Raw genomic sequence first — 17,875 nt, 5'->3', positions numbered from 1 at the left:
GACCACATCTCTACTACTAAATAAACTATATTATAATTTAATCAATATACACTACTACAATGTTAGTCTTTAGAGGCAGTTTTTTCAACCCCATTTATAAAAAGGGAAGCTAAAGGGTGTGAAAATACCCGCTATGATCGAAATTGACATTTAGAGGCGGTTTTTTGATAAAAACCGTAGGTATAAAATTGCATTATACCATTTAGAGGCGGTTGGAAATTTTTTTTTTTTTTTTTTTACGAACTACCATATGGCGTCGGTTCCAAAGATAGAACCGACGCGCATAAGTACACGATCTGGCCGACACGTGTACCACATGCCGTCGGTTCCTATGAAGGAACCGACGCCATAGGGTCGTTCAGACTATATGTTTGTTCGACCTTTCTTCTTCCTTCCCACTTCACTCAGCAACCCAGAAATCAGAAACCAGAGAGCCCTCCTCACCACCAAACCCTCGCCGAACCCACCTCCTCCCCACCCTATCTCCCCCATTTCTCAACCATTTCAGCCCATTTTTTTTTTAAAATCCTCCATTTTCGATACTTAATAACATACACCTAAAAAGTTTTGATTTTTTAGCCTCTAAAAGTGTCATCCGAACCCAAATAGTAAACTTTGGGTGTGAAATCCGGCCACCCATTTTTGTTGAGAAATTGTTCAATCTCAACCTCGTTTAAGGTATAAATATTGCTTCTATTCTTATTGTATTATGTATATTGTTTTATTTTTTGTTTTTGTAAATTATTATTTGAGTTTTTTTATTTTATTAGTAATATTATTGTGTTTTATGTGTATAGTGTCGGGATTTTTTACGGTGGTCGTCGGATTGCGGTTATTAGGTAATAATTTATACCACAATGTATAGTATATATATGTATTTGTATATTTTATTGAATATTTGTATATAATGTGTGTATATATTGTGTGTGTATATAGTGTGTGTATATTTTTTATGAAAATAAATTTTGTAATTGTATTTTATATATTTTTTGCAATATATATTTATTGTGAATAAAATGACATTAGAGGGATTTTATTAGTTTAAAAAAAAAAATTAGTTTAGAAATAAAAATTTTAAAATGGAATTAGTGTGTGATATAATTTTATTTTTTTGAGATAATAGTGTGAGATATAATTGATTATATATATGTATGTATAATTTAGTAACTAAGTAACTTGTTACAATTTTTTATAACTAGTTATAAGTTATGAAATAATTAATTTTGTAATTTCGTTGTATTTCTTTATATTATAGGGGTTCGGCATAATTTTGTGTGTAGCGTATTTGGGCTTGCAATTATAGGTATATACTTTTACTAACTTTTTCTTAATATATAATTAATTATCAATGCATGTTAGTTGAGTTTGAATATCTTAAATATTCATCCGTAGTGAAGTAGGTTCTGCGAATACATGTACTGCGGTCGGATGGGTGGATTAATTTTGTATTGTTTATCTGTTTTGTTTGTTATTTTAGGCACTTGTAAAAATTTTGGGAACGTCCAATTACGGTAGTTATCTTTGCGAAATTTCGGTAGAATTAGGATAAATCTTACTAAAACCATTCATAATATAGTTAATTATAACATAGTAATAAGAAGTTAGGTCACATAAAAAATAATAATATTCACATTTATGAAAACTTTTTAATTTTACCAACATTATAATCAACTAAACAACCTAATGACATGAACTAATGTAAAACGAAAATTTGAGTAATTTTTAGATTAATATGAATAAATTGTGTGAGAGACTTAGTTAGTTACATTGTGTAATTAGTAACTAGATATAATTAGTTACTAAATAAATTAACAAAATAAACATATAAAATCCTTCTTTTTTTTTTTTTTCTTTCATTTGAGAGGTTCAATGTGGATTTTTATTTTTCAAAGAAAATAAAGAGCAAAAGTTAATTAAAATGGGAAAATATTAGTTAATACCTTTATTGCTTTACCAAAAAATTTTCCCCTCAATTTTATTTATTAAAAATATTTAACATTTTAATAACATTCTATTCAACAAAACAACCTAATAATTTGAACTAATCTAAAACGAGAATTTAAGTAATTTATAAATTAATATGAATAAATTGTGAGAAACTTAGTTAGTTACATTGTGTAATTAGTAACTAGCTATAAGTAGTTACTAAATACTGAATTTTTTTGGATAGGATTTTTGTTATGGATAAATCATGGATGCGTGAGGAGAGAGACACCCGCGATTTCAAGTAGGGTTCGATGCATTTTTAGAGTTTGCCTTAAAGAATTCTACAAATCACGATCGTATTCATTGTCCGTGTGTAGATTGTTGTAATGTATCTAAAGGGAATATTACAATGATTAAGGACCATGTGTATTTACGAGGTTTCAATAGAAGTTATACTAATTGGTATTACCATGGCGAACATTTACCTAATGATCCATATCCATTAGGAAAGCGGGGGTAGATGATATCGAGGGTAATGATTTTGATGATTATCCATTGGACTTGCTTAACGAAGCACAGGAGGAATTTCTTAATGATCCTGAGAAATTCGATAATTTTCTTAGTGATGCTGATAAACCTCTGTTCGATGGTTGTAAAAAACTAAGATTACCAACAATGGTAAAGTTTTACAACATAAAAGCAGAAAATGGAGTGAGCGATAAATGTTTCACTCAATTTTTAGCTGCTTTTAAAGATATCTTACCATTTGCCAACTGCTTTCCGGAATCTACTTATGAAGTGAAAAAAACGTTAAATTCTATAGGATTGAAGTATGAAAAAATTCATGCATGTCCGAACGATTGCATTTTATATCGTAAGGAATATGCAGACATGAATTATTGCCCGACTTGCGGTTTATCCCGCCATAAAGTAAACAAGAGTAAGGAGAATAGGAAACTTATCCCCCAAAAAGTGATGTGGTACATGCCTTTGATTCCGCGACTGAAACGATTATATCGTAGTGCGTAACATTCGAAAATTTGATTTGGCATGAGACCAAGAGAGTGAAAGATGGAAAACTTAGACATCCCGCAGATTCCCAAGCTTGGAAAAAAGTGAACTACATAAACCCCGAATTCAAATCGAACCAAGACACATTCGTCTCGGTACGTACGCGGATGGAGTAAATCCACATAGATCTCTAAGTAGTCGTCATAGTTCATGGCCTGTCTTCCTAGTTATGTACAATCTTCCTCCTTGGTTAGTGATGAAGAGGAAATTTAACATGCTTTCTTTAATGATATCAGGCCCGCAACAACCTGGACATAATATCGATGTATATTTGGAACCATTGATTGACGATTTAATAGAATTGTATGAGAACGGGGTTCAGGTCTATGATGGTTTTAAAAAAGAATTTTTTAATCTGAAAGCTGTGTTGTTGTGGACTGTCAGTGATTTCCCTGCTTATAGTAATTTATCAGGCTTAAGCACAAAAGGTTACGAAGGTTGTCCAATTTGTTGCACTAACACATCGGCTCGTCGCTTGGAAAATGGACACAAGATGTGTTATATGGGTCACAGACGGTACTTGCCTGCAAATCATCCTGATAGACGGAAGAAGAAAGCATTCGATGGTACTGAAGAGGGTGATATGGCTCCTTTGCCACTGTCTGGGGAACAAATTCTCCAACAAGTTCAACTTGTAGATTTTAAGTATGGAAAGACGCAAAAAAATAAAAAAACTAATGGTTGTTTTCAAAGAAAGTCAATCTTCTTTCGTCTTCCATATTGGAAAAGTCTACTAGTTCGACATTGTTTGGATGTCATGCATATTGAAAAAAATGTGTGTGAGAGTATTATTGGTACCTTACTTGATATTCCCGGCAAAACTAAGGACGGTCTAAATAGTCGTTTAGATCTCGTTGAAATGGGTATACGACAATCTACGGCACCTGAGAAGAAAGGTGAACGTTTATATTTGCCTCCTGCTTGTTTCACTTTATCCAAAAAAGAGAAACAAACAGTTTGCAAATCACTTGCAAATATGAAAGTACCCGATGGTTACTCGTCTAACATCAAAAACTTGGTGAATGAGACTGAATTGAAACTAATGGGTCTGAAATCACATGATTGTCATGCGTTAATGCAACATCTACTTCCAATTGCCATTAGATCAGTCTTGCCAAAAAATGTTCGAGAGTGTTTGACACATGTTTGCATTTTCTTTAATAGGTGCGGGAAGGAATTAGAATTGGATAAGTTAGATGCATTACATGAACATGTAGTCAAAACATTGTGCAACCTGGAAAAGTTTTTTCCGCCATCTTTTTTCGACATCATGATCCATTTAATGGTTCATCTAGTGAGAGAAGCAAGGCTGTGTGGGCTGGTGTGGGCGAGATGGATGTATCCATTTGAAAGAAATATGAAGGTACTATTAAAAGTTATGTGCGTAACCACTATCGGCCAGAAGCATGTATGGTTGAGTGCTACATATCTGAAGAGGCTGTGGAATTTTGTTCAGAGTACATGGCTGGAGTTGAGGCTATAGGAATTAGCAAACCAAGAACTGACCCAGATGATGTTGATAGAGGATTAAGGGGCAAAGGGACAATGGTGACAGTGTCCAAGCTTGAACTAGATCAAGCTCAATTAGTCGTGATGAACAATAACGCAGAGGTTCAACCATATATAACGTAAGTACCTTTTGTTTGATTAACATTACTTAAGTCACGATGAACAATAACTTGATTTATCTTACTTGTTTTACAGTGACCATATGGAGCTGTTACAATCAATGGTTCCAAGAAATCAAAAAAACAAACAAAAATGGGTTGCAGACCAACATCGTCAAACTTTCATTGGATGGTTAAGGAATACCATTATAGCAAAGTTGAACGAACCGAATCATGGAGTATCTGATGTGTTGAGTCGTATTGCCCTTGGACCAACTTTTGCGGTTGCAAAGCATGAAGCGTACATTGTAAGGGGTAAACATTTTCATACAAAGTCAAGAGATGATGCTCGAGAGGTTCAAAATAGTGGTATACGTATCGTCGCAGAAACTATGCACTTTGCAAGTGCAAAAGATAGAAACCCTGTTTTAGGTACTATGACGTATTACGGGGTCATTGAAGAAATATGGGAGCTCAATTATTTTGCGTTCCGAATTCCACTTTTTAAGTGTTCTTGGGTTGACAACAACGTTGGAGTAAAAACTGACGAGCTTGGTTTTACTTTGGTTGATTTAAGTAAGAGAGGAAGCAAGAATGATCCATTCATCATGGCTAGCCAAGCAGCTCAAGTTTTTTACATTTCTGATCCGGCTAATGATAAATGGTCTATTGTTTTATCGACACCAGAGAGGAGGTTCTTAGAGACTGAAGAGGATGAGGAGAATGCTGACTTATGTTACGATGACTTCATTGTTGGACAACCAATTCATGAGCAACTCATGGGAATTGATCGTAACATTGAGGAAGACGACGCTGAATACATTAGAAACGATATCAATGAGGGAATATGGGTCAATTGTGATTCAGGCAAACATAAACAAAAAAAGAAAAGAAAACGTGTCTAATTGGTAACTTGATATATAGCTTACTTTATATTGTGGTTGTGAATGGTCCTGAATACTTAACAATTTGTTTATGCTTTTAATATTTCATATACACTACTTGTTATATATGTAGCTAACTTTGAAGTTTGTTTGTTAATGGTGTAGACATGGCGAACTCAGAATCAGGATCTGATTCGGGAGCAGAGAAAATGAGTGTCCAACCACAATACCTACACGAGGGCCGACGCAAATGAATGAAATATCCAAACTAATGGATCAGGGCAAAAGAGTGGCCCTCGAAGTTAATGATAAAGGTCAATACTGTGGAAAAAGCTACGCGAAGCTCGTATCCACTGCGGGAGTCGGATGTCGGCAGACAATAGGGTTGGCTTATAAAAATTGGAAAGAAGTCAACCAGACTCTGAAAAATAAAGTTTGGAAAGACATTCAGGTAAGCTATTATTTGTTAGAATTTTTATTTGTTTTTCTATTACTCCAAATGTTGACTCTAACCGTGTTTGTTTTCCTTCAAAATAGACGGGGTTCATTGTGCCGGACACCTTCAAACATGATTGTCTCATCCTAGCTGGGAAGTTAATGAAAGACTTCAAGAATAGGATGACCAAAGACATCATAATGCCCGCGTTGAAAGAGAATGATCTGGGACGACTGGCACAAGTCCCTGAAAAGCACCCGGAGATCGACGCCGCCGATTGGTGCAAATTTGTTGAAAGTAGACTAACTCCCGAATTTCTGGTACGCTAATTATATTAACACTAAGATAAACTCTTAAATACAAGTACATGTATCTAATGTATTTTTTTGGCATTGTAGGAATTGAGTAAGGTGCAACGTGAACGTTCCTCAAAAATTCAATCCAGACATCGAAGTGGTCGGAGTGGGATGGTGAACGTACGGGAAGCTGTGGTAAGTAATACTAAAAATTTAATGTGCTATAATGTGCTATACAATTTAATTGGTACTCATTTCATTGTTATAACGTTATGTAGAAAAAGGACCTCGAAGTTGCAGATCCTCCCCGCCACCGTGTTTGGATTAAATCTCGCACCAAGAGTAGAAAACTTGTCACTGATTACGACAAGGAAATTGCCGAGAAGATAGTAAGTATATATTAATTCATATACTAATTGCTTGAATATATAATTCAATTAGAGTTAGTGTATATAATTCATATACTAATTGCTTGAATATATGCGTGCATTAGGCTCAATTAGAGGAGAAGCTTAGTCAGGGACAAATTCAGGTCCAGGGCCAAAACGATATCCTCACGCGGTGCGCTCGGGACACCGCAGCATCCCGGACGTGTCGTGGCCGCCGGGTATGCTATTACTTCAAATGTTATTTATTTAGTTACACAAATGAAATCGTTGCTAATTTGCATTTTATGATTTGTAGGTTCACGACTGTGGCATCTCAACTTGTTCGGCGGGAAGAAAAGGGAAGTGTACGATGTTGTGGCTCGGCAAGCGAAGGAGATTGAACAATTAAAAGCCGAAGTCCAATCCCTTAAGCGACAGAGGAACGCCGCCGAACAAGAGGAAGAAGGAGAGGTGGGCTGGTGAGGCGTATGTTCCACAACCATACGCTCCTCGGGATGAGGTACAACCACAAATTTATCTTTGAGGAGTTCATTTCCCTCAACGACCAAGGTATCCTATACAATTTTGATGACCATGCGGCCCTTAATCGGCAAGTACATCTGCTTCCGACAACATCGACAATATTGTGGCCCGAGGGTATTTGTACGAGCATGTGGGTGAGATCAAAGTTCACTGCCAGGATTACGATGATTCACATGCTCGGATCATGGTTTCGGAAATCCTGCAAGAGGACGCTGAAATCCCGGTCCCCACTTGAAGAGTTCGGATATGTTAGGGACGTGTACCGTATGTTCCTTCCTTGGCCTAAACACTTAATTTTAACAACCGAGGTAACTTCTCAACCGAAATTAATTATTAATGATTAGTGGAGTTTGAATATCTTCAATATTCATCCGTAGTGAAGTAGGTTCTGCGAATATATGTCTTTGCGGTGGGATGGATGAACAAACTATCGTTATATATGTGTTATTTGTCGTTATACGACCATGTTCAAAATTTTTGGGATCATTCAATTACAACCGTTATCGCCGAAATTTCGGTAGAAATTAGATAAAATTTGATATATATATATATATATTATGTTCTGTTTTGTTTAGGGTCCACTCGCTCAACCGCCCTCAAGACGTGATGCGTCAAAGGGGAAAGCTCCGATGCTTTCTCCACAAAGCCGTGGTGCACGGGAAGATGAGTTGTTCACGGAAGAGAAGATGGCGTTGATCCCTAATTCGCTGAAATGGATGATTCATGAATTCCTAAGGCTCAAAGATAAACGTGATATAATCACAATTTCTGTCCCCCGAGGATTCATTGCACCGCGTACCCGCATCATTTTATCGGAGAGGATTTGCAAGCGAGTTGCTACGTGTAACTACATCGGCAACCGTGGAATGCCGTTTGGAATGATGTATACTCTTCTTTAATCTAATTAACCTTATATCAAATTATAGTTAAATTATTATAAGGCACTAACACTTTTTTTGGCGAGCACATATGGGAGAGCATCAACGGTACGAGAAAAATTTTCAAGTTTTACGACCCGAGCTTCTCACGGTGCATGGGATCGCCGATGAAGAACAGTCGATCTTTTGACGATGCGGCAAGACGATTGGCTAATTGGTTATCATTAATGAACAGCAACCACCAAATGTTCTTTATTCCTTGGAATATCGGGTAAACTTTATTAAATTCTTTAGTGCTAATTGTTCATTTCTATATTATGTCTTCAAATTATTTTTATACTATCACCAAATGTTCTTTATTACTTATATTCCAATATAATTTTCTAGGATGCATTGGACGCTAGTGGTGGTTGCGCCAAAGAAAATTATCCATTTAAACCCTCTAAAAGGCCGCCCAATTCCCGAAGAAATAGAACAAATGATCGGAAGGTAATTATTTAATGACTTCTTATGTAACGAATTTAAATTAACTAACGAATTGAAATGCTAATATAATTTTTCCAAACAGGGCATTCATGTATATAGGGGACGCACATCAGTATCTTGGCCCGTGGCAAGGAATTGCACAAGCAAACTGTCCAAGACAACCTAAAAGCCAAGAATGCGGTTTTTATGTTTTGAAATATATGACTGACATCGTCGCACGTGCCAACCCCAACCGTTACATAGAAGATCAAAAAGCTGTAAGTTTTAATTATTGATCATAGTATATAAATTTTATAATAACAAATATATAATATACATATACATAAACTAATATAAATTTTTAATTTTTTTAACAGTTTGGGGGTAAGAAGCAATACGATCCAAAAACAGAAATTTTACCACTACAGCGAAAGTGGATCGAACAATTGATGGCGGTGATTCACGGTGACGATTGAGGTTCAAAGGTCGAAGAATTTTTCTTCATTATGTAATTTTTATAGATTAACTTGTAATTAGATTTATTAACTTATTAATATTTTTAACTAATTTTACATGTTTGTGTAATATTTAATTATTTTTATGAAATCAAATTATGTTTTTACCCAAATTTAATTACTATTTAATTTAAAATGTAATTAATATATAATTAAATTAAATAAATATGTAATTTAAAATTTAAATAAATATGTAATTTAAATTAAATAAATATGTATATAAATTAATAAATATAAAATTAAAATAATATAATTAAATTAAAAAAAAATGAAAAAAACTGAAATCTGAGGAGTTTTGGCGTCGGTTCCTACGCCACATATGGCGTCGGTTATTGGCTAGGAACCGACGCCATATGTACCCCTATGGCGTCGGTTCCTAGCTAAGAACCGACGCCATAGGGGTATATATGGCGTCGGTTCAAATAAACCCTTTAGCGTCGCCCTGATAGGCGTCGGTAGCGAATTTCGCAAAAACCGACGCCTAAAGGGCTTAAAAACCGCCTCTAAAGGGTGTTTTTGTAGTAGTGATATCATGTTTTTCAAACGATGTAAAAATATAAGTATTATAAAAAAAGAAAAAAAAAAGAGAAAGAGAAAATAATAAAGTAAAAAGCATATGCGGCGTCACGAGACATGATTTGTTTAGGGTTTCCATTCCAACGTGGATTTGATTCAATGAATTGTTAGAACATTATTGATTTTATTAGAGATTTTGGTTTTATTATCATCAATGTGTGATGTCTCTTTTATAAAGATGTGTCTCATTTCTTTGTCCCCTTTCTAATTTTAATTTATTTTTTTTGGCTTTTTCCTTTGGTTGAGCTGGCAAAAGGTTAAAAATTGTGGAGGCCTTATCGGTAAAATGATGATGACAGTATTATTAGGTCAAGTATATTAAAAAAATGAGATCAACGATTAGAATTTTTTAACATATTGGAATATGGAACAAACTAATAATATTCCTCATCAGATTTATACATTGAGAACCAAAAATTGAATTAGGAACAATTTGAGAAGAAACTTAAAATAGATGTAACACAAAGAAATAATGAGGTTCAAACATAAGTATCACCTGCTCACTCCTCTCCCAGAACACAGCTTCCAGTGGTTTCAATCTTTATTGAGCTATATATATATATAAATACTAGTATATTGTTACGTGCATTGTGCGATGCACGTATGCTATGTTTTATATTAAGTATTATATTATGAGTTCGGAAGGAAATAAATAATATTTAATTTAGAGAGATTTGAATAATAAATTTAAATTTAACTTTTATGTCCAGTATAATGGAGTTTAAATTAAACTACAAATATTAGTAAAAACATATTAGAAACAATAATAATAAGGTTATAATATATGTTGCATTTGATTTAGTTCAAATATTACAAAATTAAGAATAACTAACACTTGAAGGAACATTCTCACTACCAAAAAAAAAATCTTAGATATAGAGTCAAAAACAGAGCAAAATCAAAATTAATGTGTACAAGTATTCCTAAGAAGCTACCACTGTCAGCCTACCAGAAGTCATGAATTTTAACAATGCTAACTTAAATCTCATCTGCTCATTATAAAGCCACCGTCACTCAAAATAGCACAACAAAAGTAACAAAGAAGTATTAAAGGTGTAATTTTTACCAAAAGCAATGAGAATTAACAACTGATGATTGCATTCTGTTCCTCGAACACCCCTATTGTCAGAGCAGATTGTCCTATATAAGGAGCGATCTTTGCCTGAAATGAAAAGAAAAAGTAATTATATTCTGACCTTTAGCTTGGACACTCTTGTAACATAATAGAACTGCAATCGATGAGAAAGAAATGTGAAATCTGAGAGAGAGGGGCTTTTGTTGTGTTTGCCTGTATGGGTGATGAATGGGTTAATCGTAAAGATAGTTTAATTTTTTTTTGGGTTAATTATTGGGTTTATTTTTTGAAATTTGAATGAATAAAAAAATTTCAAAAATTGTAGTTTGTTAGAGAGATATGTAAGTTAATCGTAAATATTATTTAATTTTATGGGTTTAATTATTGGGTTTATTTTTTGAAATTTGAATGAAGCCGTGTAATTTGTTAGAGAGATATGTGGGTAAGATATTTTTTTTAATTTTGAAAAAGATTATTTAATTTTTTGGGTTTAATTATTGGGTTTATTTATTTGTTAACGTTTAACGTTAACAGTCTGTTAAGTTAATCGTATAAGGCTAAATAAAAAAAAGAATCGTTAAACCAAGAATCCTTAAACCAAGAATTGCCGTTAGATAGGCACTTTTAATATATAAAGATATATATAGAATTGATTACAAGATATTCATCTCACTTGTGACACTATGAAGTAAACACACCATAGGCCAATACAACACTCTTTTTTCTCTCTTCTTTTCTATGAACTAGCTCTCTAACACCTCTCAAGGTGTCTCTGAATAAGTCATCCCAAAATAATAGCAGGGAATGGCAATATATAGCCTTTGGTATTGGGACTTGATACTAACCGTTATAACTGACAGTTGGTTAAAACAGTTGAAAAATATTAGTGCCAAATGCTTCCTCACTTAAAGACCAATCACAACAATTATCTACCTTAGTCATTAATTAAAAGAAGAATAAGCTATTGAGATCTAAGGCTGAACTGCTCTTAAATCCTCATCTAGCACTTGAGGATGTTTAGTAAGTTTAGGCAAAACCTAAACTTAGCTAAACTCACATATTTTGTCATCATGTTTACAGGGTTCTCCTTAGTTCTAATTTTCTTCACATTCACCTTTTTCAGCTATGATGTCTCTTATGAAATGCAATTTAATATCTATATGCTTGGACCTCTCATGGAACATGGGATTCCTCATCAAATGTAGAGCACTTTGGTTGTCACAATGCACTGTTATATTTTCTAATTTGAACCCCAACTCTTTTGTGAAACCTTTGAGCCAAAAAACTTCTTTTATGGCCTCTATTGCAGCCATGTATTCTGCCTCAATTGATGATAGAGCAACTACCTTTTTTAGGTTTGATTTTCAGCTAATACATCCACATAAAACTGTAAATGCATATCCAGTGATGGATCTCCTTGTGTCTATGCTTCCAGCATAGTCAGAATCCACGTATCCATTCACTTCAACCTCATTCTTAGACTTTGTTATCATAGACAAGTCCCACATCCATAGAGCCTTGTAGATACCTAATTAAGTATCTATTTCATTGCAGACCAATGCTCTTTTCCTAGATATGCTATGAATTTTCTAACCATACTCAGAGCATAAGCCAAATCAGGCCTTGTGCACGGTACATGAGGCTGCCAGCACAAGATCGATACATAAGGCACTGCATCCATGTACATCTTGTCTTCTTCTGTTTTGGGAGATTGTTCTTAAGTAAGTTTGAAATATTGTGCCAAGGGTGTGCTTACTGGTTTCGCTTCACTCATGAAAAATTTATCAATCATTTTCGGTATGTAGCTCCTTTATGAGAGATATTCTTTTTGGTCTGTCCCTCTTTATGTTAATGCCAAGTATCCTCCTTGCTTCACCTAAATTTTTCATTTCAAATTCTGCATTTAAGCTCTGTTTCAATTTATTTATGGCTTTTCTTTTGTTTCCAATAATAAGAATATCATCAACATATAACAGTAAGAAAATCGGTTCACAGATATAATACACACAAGGGTCATAGTCACTCCTGTTATACCCAATGCTAACCATGAATTCATGAAATTTCATATTTCACTGTCTTGGTGCTTGCTTGAGCCCATAAAGAGATTTCTATAATAGACAAACTTGATTACGTTTTCTGCTTTTGTAACCATCTGGTTCTTCCATGTAAATTTGTTCTTCAAGTCTACCATGCAAGAATGTTGTCTTTACATCCATTTGATCCATTTTAAGGTCATATTTTGCTACCTTGGTCATCATGATTCTTATGGAGGTTTATCTAACTATTGGAGAGAAAATGTCATTGAAGTCAATACCTTCCCTTTGGTTAAAGCCTTTGGCCACTAATCTTGGCCTTGTATCTAATTTAGTGTTTTTATTTTGAGAAATACAATTTTATTAAGACTTTATTATGTCGGTGTTGTTAAGAAAGATTGAATTGACATAAATAGATTCTCATTGATTGACCAAGTGAAAGATACAACTTATATAAGTATAATGATAGAGCTAAAAATATAATGACCAAACTACCCTCCTAACCGATTCTAACTACTAACAGAAATAACTAACAACATATACTCTTAACATCACCCCTCAAACTTAGGGTGGAGAGAGAATGCTTCACCACAAGTGTCTTGGCTAGAACCTTATCCGTGACAAAGTATAAGTCAAGCTCGATGTGCTTTGTTCGAGCATGCAAAATTAATTAGGTTAGCAGACATCAACATTGTGCTGAGGTTGTCACACCAGATCGTTGGAGTTTGAGGGATGTGGACTTTTAACTCACCAATGAGGGCATGTATCCAAGTGATTTCAGCAGTCAGGCTGGCTAGGCTTTGATACTCTGCCATGGTGCTAGATCGAGACTTTGTGTGCTACTTTTTGGAGGACCAGCATATTAGATTAGAACCAAGGTAAACATAGAAACATGTGGTGGATAATCTTTCATCAACATTTGATGCTTAGTCTGCATCACAGAAGCCTACTAAGTCCAGAGAAGGTGAGTGAGACATGTCAAGGCCATAGTCAAGAGTACCTTTCAGATATCTTAGTATTCTTTTCATAGTTTTCTAGTGTAATTTGAGAGGTGAGTGCATAAACTGGCAGACTTTGTTGACTGCATTTAAGATTTCTGGTCTGGTTAGTGTTTCATACTGCAGAGCACCAACCGGGCTTTGATAAAGTTGAGGATCTTTAACTGGATCACTCCCAAAGCTGGACAGTTTCTCCCCTCCAATCATGAGAGTAGTTAGGCTATTGGAAAATTGTAGTTTTGCCTTGCATATCACATCTATGATGTATTTGGTTTGAGAGAGATGGAGACCATGTTCTGTTGGTGTCACTTGGATGCCTTGGAAGTAGCTATGTCCCTAAGATCTTTAAGTGCAAATAGATTGTTCAATTGAGTGATCAATAGAGAGATTTTAGCTGTGTCACTACCAGTGATGAGAATATCATCAACATAAACTAACACATAAGTGGTATGACCGTTCTTGAACCTTATGAAGAGAGATGCATTAGCCCTTGAACTGTGAAAGCCATAGTGTAGAAGGGACTATCTTAATTTGTCAAACCAAGCCCTTGGAGCCTGTTTTAGGCCATAAATTTCCTTGTGCAATTTGCAAACCATATGTGGACCTTGTTCCTTAAACTCTTGTGGCTGTTACATATATACTTCTTCAACCAAGTCAGTATTTGAAAATGCATTGTTCACATCAAGTTGTTTTATCTCCCCGTGATTATGAAGAGCAATGGTGATGATGATTCTAATGGTTAGTGATTTAACTACAGGATTGAATGTTTTAGAGAAGTCAAAACCATATTCTTGGTGAAATCCCTTGGTTACCAGTCTGGCCTTGATCTTAGAGACACTCCCATCTTTATTCTCTTTTACCTTGTATACCCACTTGCACACAAATGGCCTTTCTTCTAAGGGGAAGGGGAACAACAGTGTAGGTCAATTGGCTTTAAGAGCCACAATCTCAATGTTCATAACTCCATTCCACTTAGGGTCTTTTAAAACTTCCTACAGTGTCAGAGGTGTTTTTGAGTTGATGTAAACCTTAGGCTTATAGACACCAACTTTCGCCCTTGTTGTCATTGGATGTGTATTAGTTGGTGGCTGAGGTGCTGCTGCTGGTATGATAGGTGAAGGTGAAGCAGCAGGAGTTGTATGTGCTGATATAGGTTCTGGTTCATGAATTGGAGATTGGGGAGAGGCTGCTGGACATGTATGTGATGTGTATTGATTTTGTGTTGTTTAAGTGGGTGAGACAATAAGTATAGGGACAATATGTGTGTTTAGATGGATGGGTGTGGAAGATGAGGGACATGTCTTAGTTTGTGCAGCATAAGGGAAGCTATGTTCATTGAATATTACATCTCGAGAGATGTAGATTCTCCTAGTTGCAGACAAGCATTTATAGCCTTTGTGCTTGATCCTATAACCAAAAAATATACACTCCTTTGATCTAAAATCTAGTTTGTATTTATTGTATGGTCTGGTGTTAGGATAGCAAGAGCGACCATAGACTCTTAGCTAACTATAATCTGGCTATAGATTGAAGAGTTTATCTAAGAGAGTGTCACCTTTCGGTACTAAAGAAGAGAGTTTATTGATTAGAGAGGCGAAGGCTTTCACTGCTTCATCCCAAAACTTTAATGGTAGATGCATGGGCCACAAGGGTTAAGGCTGTTTCTATGACACTACTAGAAAAACAAGTTTTAGTGACACACATTGAGTAACTCTAAAACTATTTAGTGACACTTCAACGCGTGTCACTAATGAAGGTGACTGGAAAGCCAGTTTTTAGTGACACTCTACACATGTCATTGAACCATTTTACGTTTACTTTCTGCGCGTCACTATAGGCGTATTTAGTCAGATTTTGTCAGACTGGAAAAGTAACAACAACACACATAGAGTATCACTATATCCCTTTTTCTTTTCTTTTTTTTTTTAATTTTTTTTTTATTTTTAATTAATATTTTTAAAGATATAGTGACACATAAAAAGTGCCACTATATTAAATATTTTTCTAAAAAAAATACCAAAATTAAAAAGGAATATCAAATTTTTTTAAAATTTTTTTTAATAAATAAACTCAAATTAAAATAATAAAAAAAATTAACTAAAAATACACATAAATACATAATGATTCAAAGTTTAAAATTAAATTCCATACATAATATCCTCAAAAAGATAGTAATTCACAATGGGCATAAACATAAATTTAAACCAAAAAAATTAAAAAAAAAAAAAAACAATATTCCATTTATTGGATAGAGCTGCCATTTTTTGACAAAAGACATACCATTTTTTTTTATTTTATGTTATATACTGTATAAGATAAACTATTACAAACATAATACTTTTCATAGCTTTTGGCTAAACTAAAGCTTAAACAAGAAAACTTAAAAAAAAAAAAAGTCAGATTCATAGAGCTTCAATCGCAACCACGAACCGGAACCACAGATGAGCTTCAAACAGCGCCAACCAGGGACGAGCTTCAATCGCGATCGACCACGAACCAGACCCGAACCATAGATGAACTTCAAATGCCGTTGACGAGGGACGAGCTTCAAACGCCGTTGACGAGGGACGAGCTTCAAACGATGTCGACGAGGGACGAGCTTCAAAGACTGTCGACACCAAGATCCTGCACAGAGAGAGAGAGAGAGAGAGAGAGAGAGAGAGAGAGAGAGAGAGAGAGAGAGAGAGAGAGAGAGAGAGAGAGAGAGAGAGAGAGAGAGAGAGAGAGAGAGAGAGAGAGAGAGAGAGAGAGAGAGAGAGAGAGAAACAGATAAAAGAAAAATAAAGTAGAGATATTGAGCAAACACCTTGGACTTTGGTGGGATCTTCGATCGTCAACGAGAAAGGCGGTGAGGCAGCAATCGAGGAGGAGAGACGATGACCAATCGAGGAGGAGAGACTAGTCGACGATTGGGGTTTCGAGTGATGGAGAACTCAAATATGTGGAGGGGCTTGGAGTTCTGGTTCGCATTGGAGGGGCTTGGGGTTCACGATTGGAGGGGGCGGCTTGGGGTTCTGTTCACACGAAGCAGAGAGGGAGAGAGAGTTAGGTTAGAATTTTTAGGATTTGGTTAGAAAAAGATGAATTTATACTCATCTAATTTCTTTTTTTTTTTTTAAATTAATATTATAATATAATTATTTATTTATATTTATTTTATAATGATATATTTTATTTATTTTATTAAAATAAAAAGGTATATGGTGACACGCCACGCGTGTGAGCAAACGTATTTACCCACACGTTATGCGCGTCACTAAAGCCACGTGATAGGCCATAGTTTTTTTTATTTTTATAAAATTGTAAATTTTAGATTTTAGTATTTAGTGACACTCCATATTTTTAGTGACACACATTCTGCGTAATAAACACCGAACATTTAGAGTCAAATGTTGTGTGTCACTAAAAACTACTTTTAATTTTTTAGTGACCCACACTTTTATGTGTGTCACTATATAGTGTCACTAAAAGCTTAATTGATTTGTAGTAGTGTGAGATGGTTGTGCTTTCGTTCAGCCACACCATTCTGTTCATGAGTGGTGGGGCATGAAAGTCTATGAAGGATTCCATGTTCAATTAGATATGAGGTGAAGGCTTAAAATTCTCCTCCCCAATCTGATTGAAGGTTTTAAATTGGTAGATTAGGTTCCTTTTCAACTTGTGTTTTAAAATTAATGAATGTTTGAATTGCATCACGCTTATTTTTGAGTAAGTAAACCCATGTGAATCTAGAATAGGCATCAATATAGTGAACATAGTAATAGTATCCATTGGAAAAGACCATGGGAGAGGGTCCCCACAAGTCTGTGTGAATTAATTGGGGTGGTTGAGTGTAGACTGTGTCTAAATTAGGGAAAGGGGACTTATGAATTTTGCCTATGCAGAATAGAAATTTAAAAAGGTTTTATTGATATGAGGAATATTACAATTGTTCAGTACATATTTGACAGTACTCTTGGAAGCAGGGTGACCAAACCTAAAATTCCATAAATGGAACAAGGAATCATTGTTTGAAAGTGGTAAAGAGTGAACATTATTACAAGAAGCATCAAGAGGAACACTTAGACTGTAGGATTGATTTCTTTCTAATATGGATGGTAGTTGTAATGAGTGGAACACATACATGCTAGCTTCAAGAGTACCCTGGAACAGCACCTTCAGAGTCTTTTGATCCTTAACAAAGCAATAATCAAGGTGAAACTCA

The 17,875-nt window shown here is 35.0% G+C and overlaps 2 protein-coding genes and 1 long non-coding RNA gene across 3 annotated transcripts; all 3 read left to right on the top strand.

The window, feature by feature from the left end:
- Nucleotides 1-4,803: 4,803 nt before the first annotated feature.
- LOC133039054 (uncharacterized) lies at nucleotides 4,804-6,188 on the top strand. Its single transcript, XM_061117866.1, has 2 exons — nucleotides 4,804-5,939; nucleotides 6,026-6,188. The coding sequence occupies exon 1, from the start codon at nucleotides 4,997-4,999 to the stop codon at nucleotides 5,507-5,509; it is 513 nt and encodes a 170-aa protein (XP_060973849.1). The 5' UTR covers nucleotides 4,804-4,996; the 3' UTR covers nucleotides 5,510-5,939; nucleotides 6,026-6,188.
- Nucleotides 6,189-6,245: 57 nt separating this feature from the next.
- Nucleotides 6,246-6,780, top strand: LOC133039053 (uncharacterized). The gene is made up of 3 exons (XR_009688586.1): nucleotides 6,246-6,415; nucleotides 6,499-6,609; nucleotides 6,714-6,780. It is a non-coding gene; the product is annotated as an uncharacterized LOC133039053 (long non-coding RNA).
- A 1,417-nt stretch (nucleotides 6,781-8,197) lies between these two features.
- Nucleotides 8,198-9,094, top strand: LOC133039052 (uncharacterized). The gene is made up of 4 exons (XM_061117865.1): nucleotides 8,198-8,280; nucleotides 8,397-8,498; nucleotides 8,578-8,752; nucleotides 8,852-9,094. The coding sequence occupies exons 1-4, from the start codon at nucleotides 8,237-8,239 to the stop codon at nucleotides 8,948-8,950; spliced, it is 420 nt and encodes a 139-aa protein (XP_060973848.1). The 5' UTR covers nucleotides 8,198-8,236; the 3' UTR covers nucleotides 8,951-9,094.
- Nucleotides 9,095-17,875: the final 8,781 nt, after the last annotated feature.

The sequence above is a fragment of the Cannabis sativa genome, chromosome 6, assembly GCF_029168945.1.
Source record: "Cannabis sativa cultivar Pink pepper isolate KNU-18-1 chromosome 6, ASM2916894v1, whole genome shotgun sequence".
NCBI lineage: Eukaryota > Viridiplantae > Streptophyta > Magnoliopsida > Rosales > Cannabaceae > Cannabis > Cannabis sativa.
The sequence above is the reverse complement of the archived record's forward strand: the minus strand, read 5'-3'. Positions and strand labels throughout refer to the sequence as shown.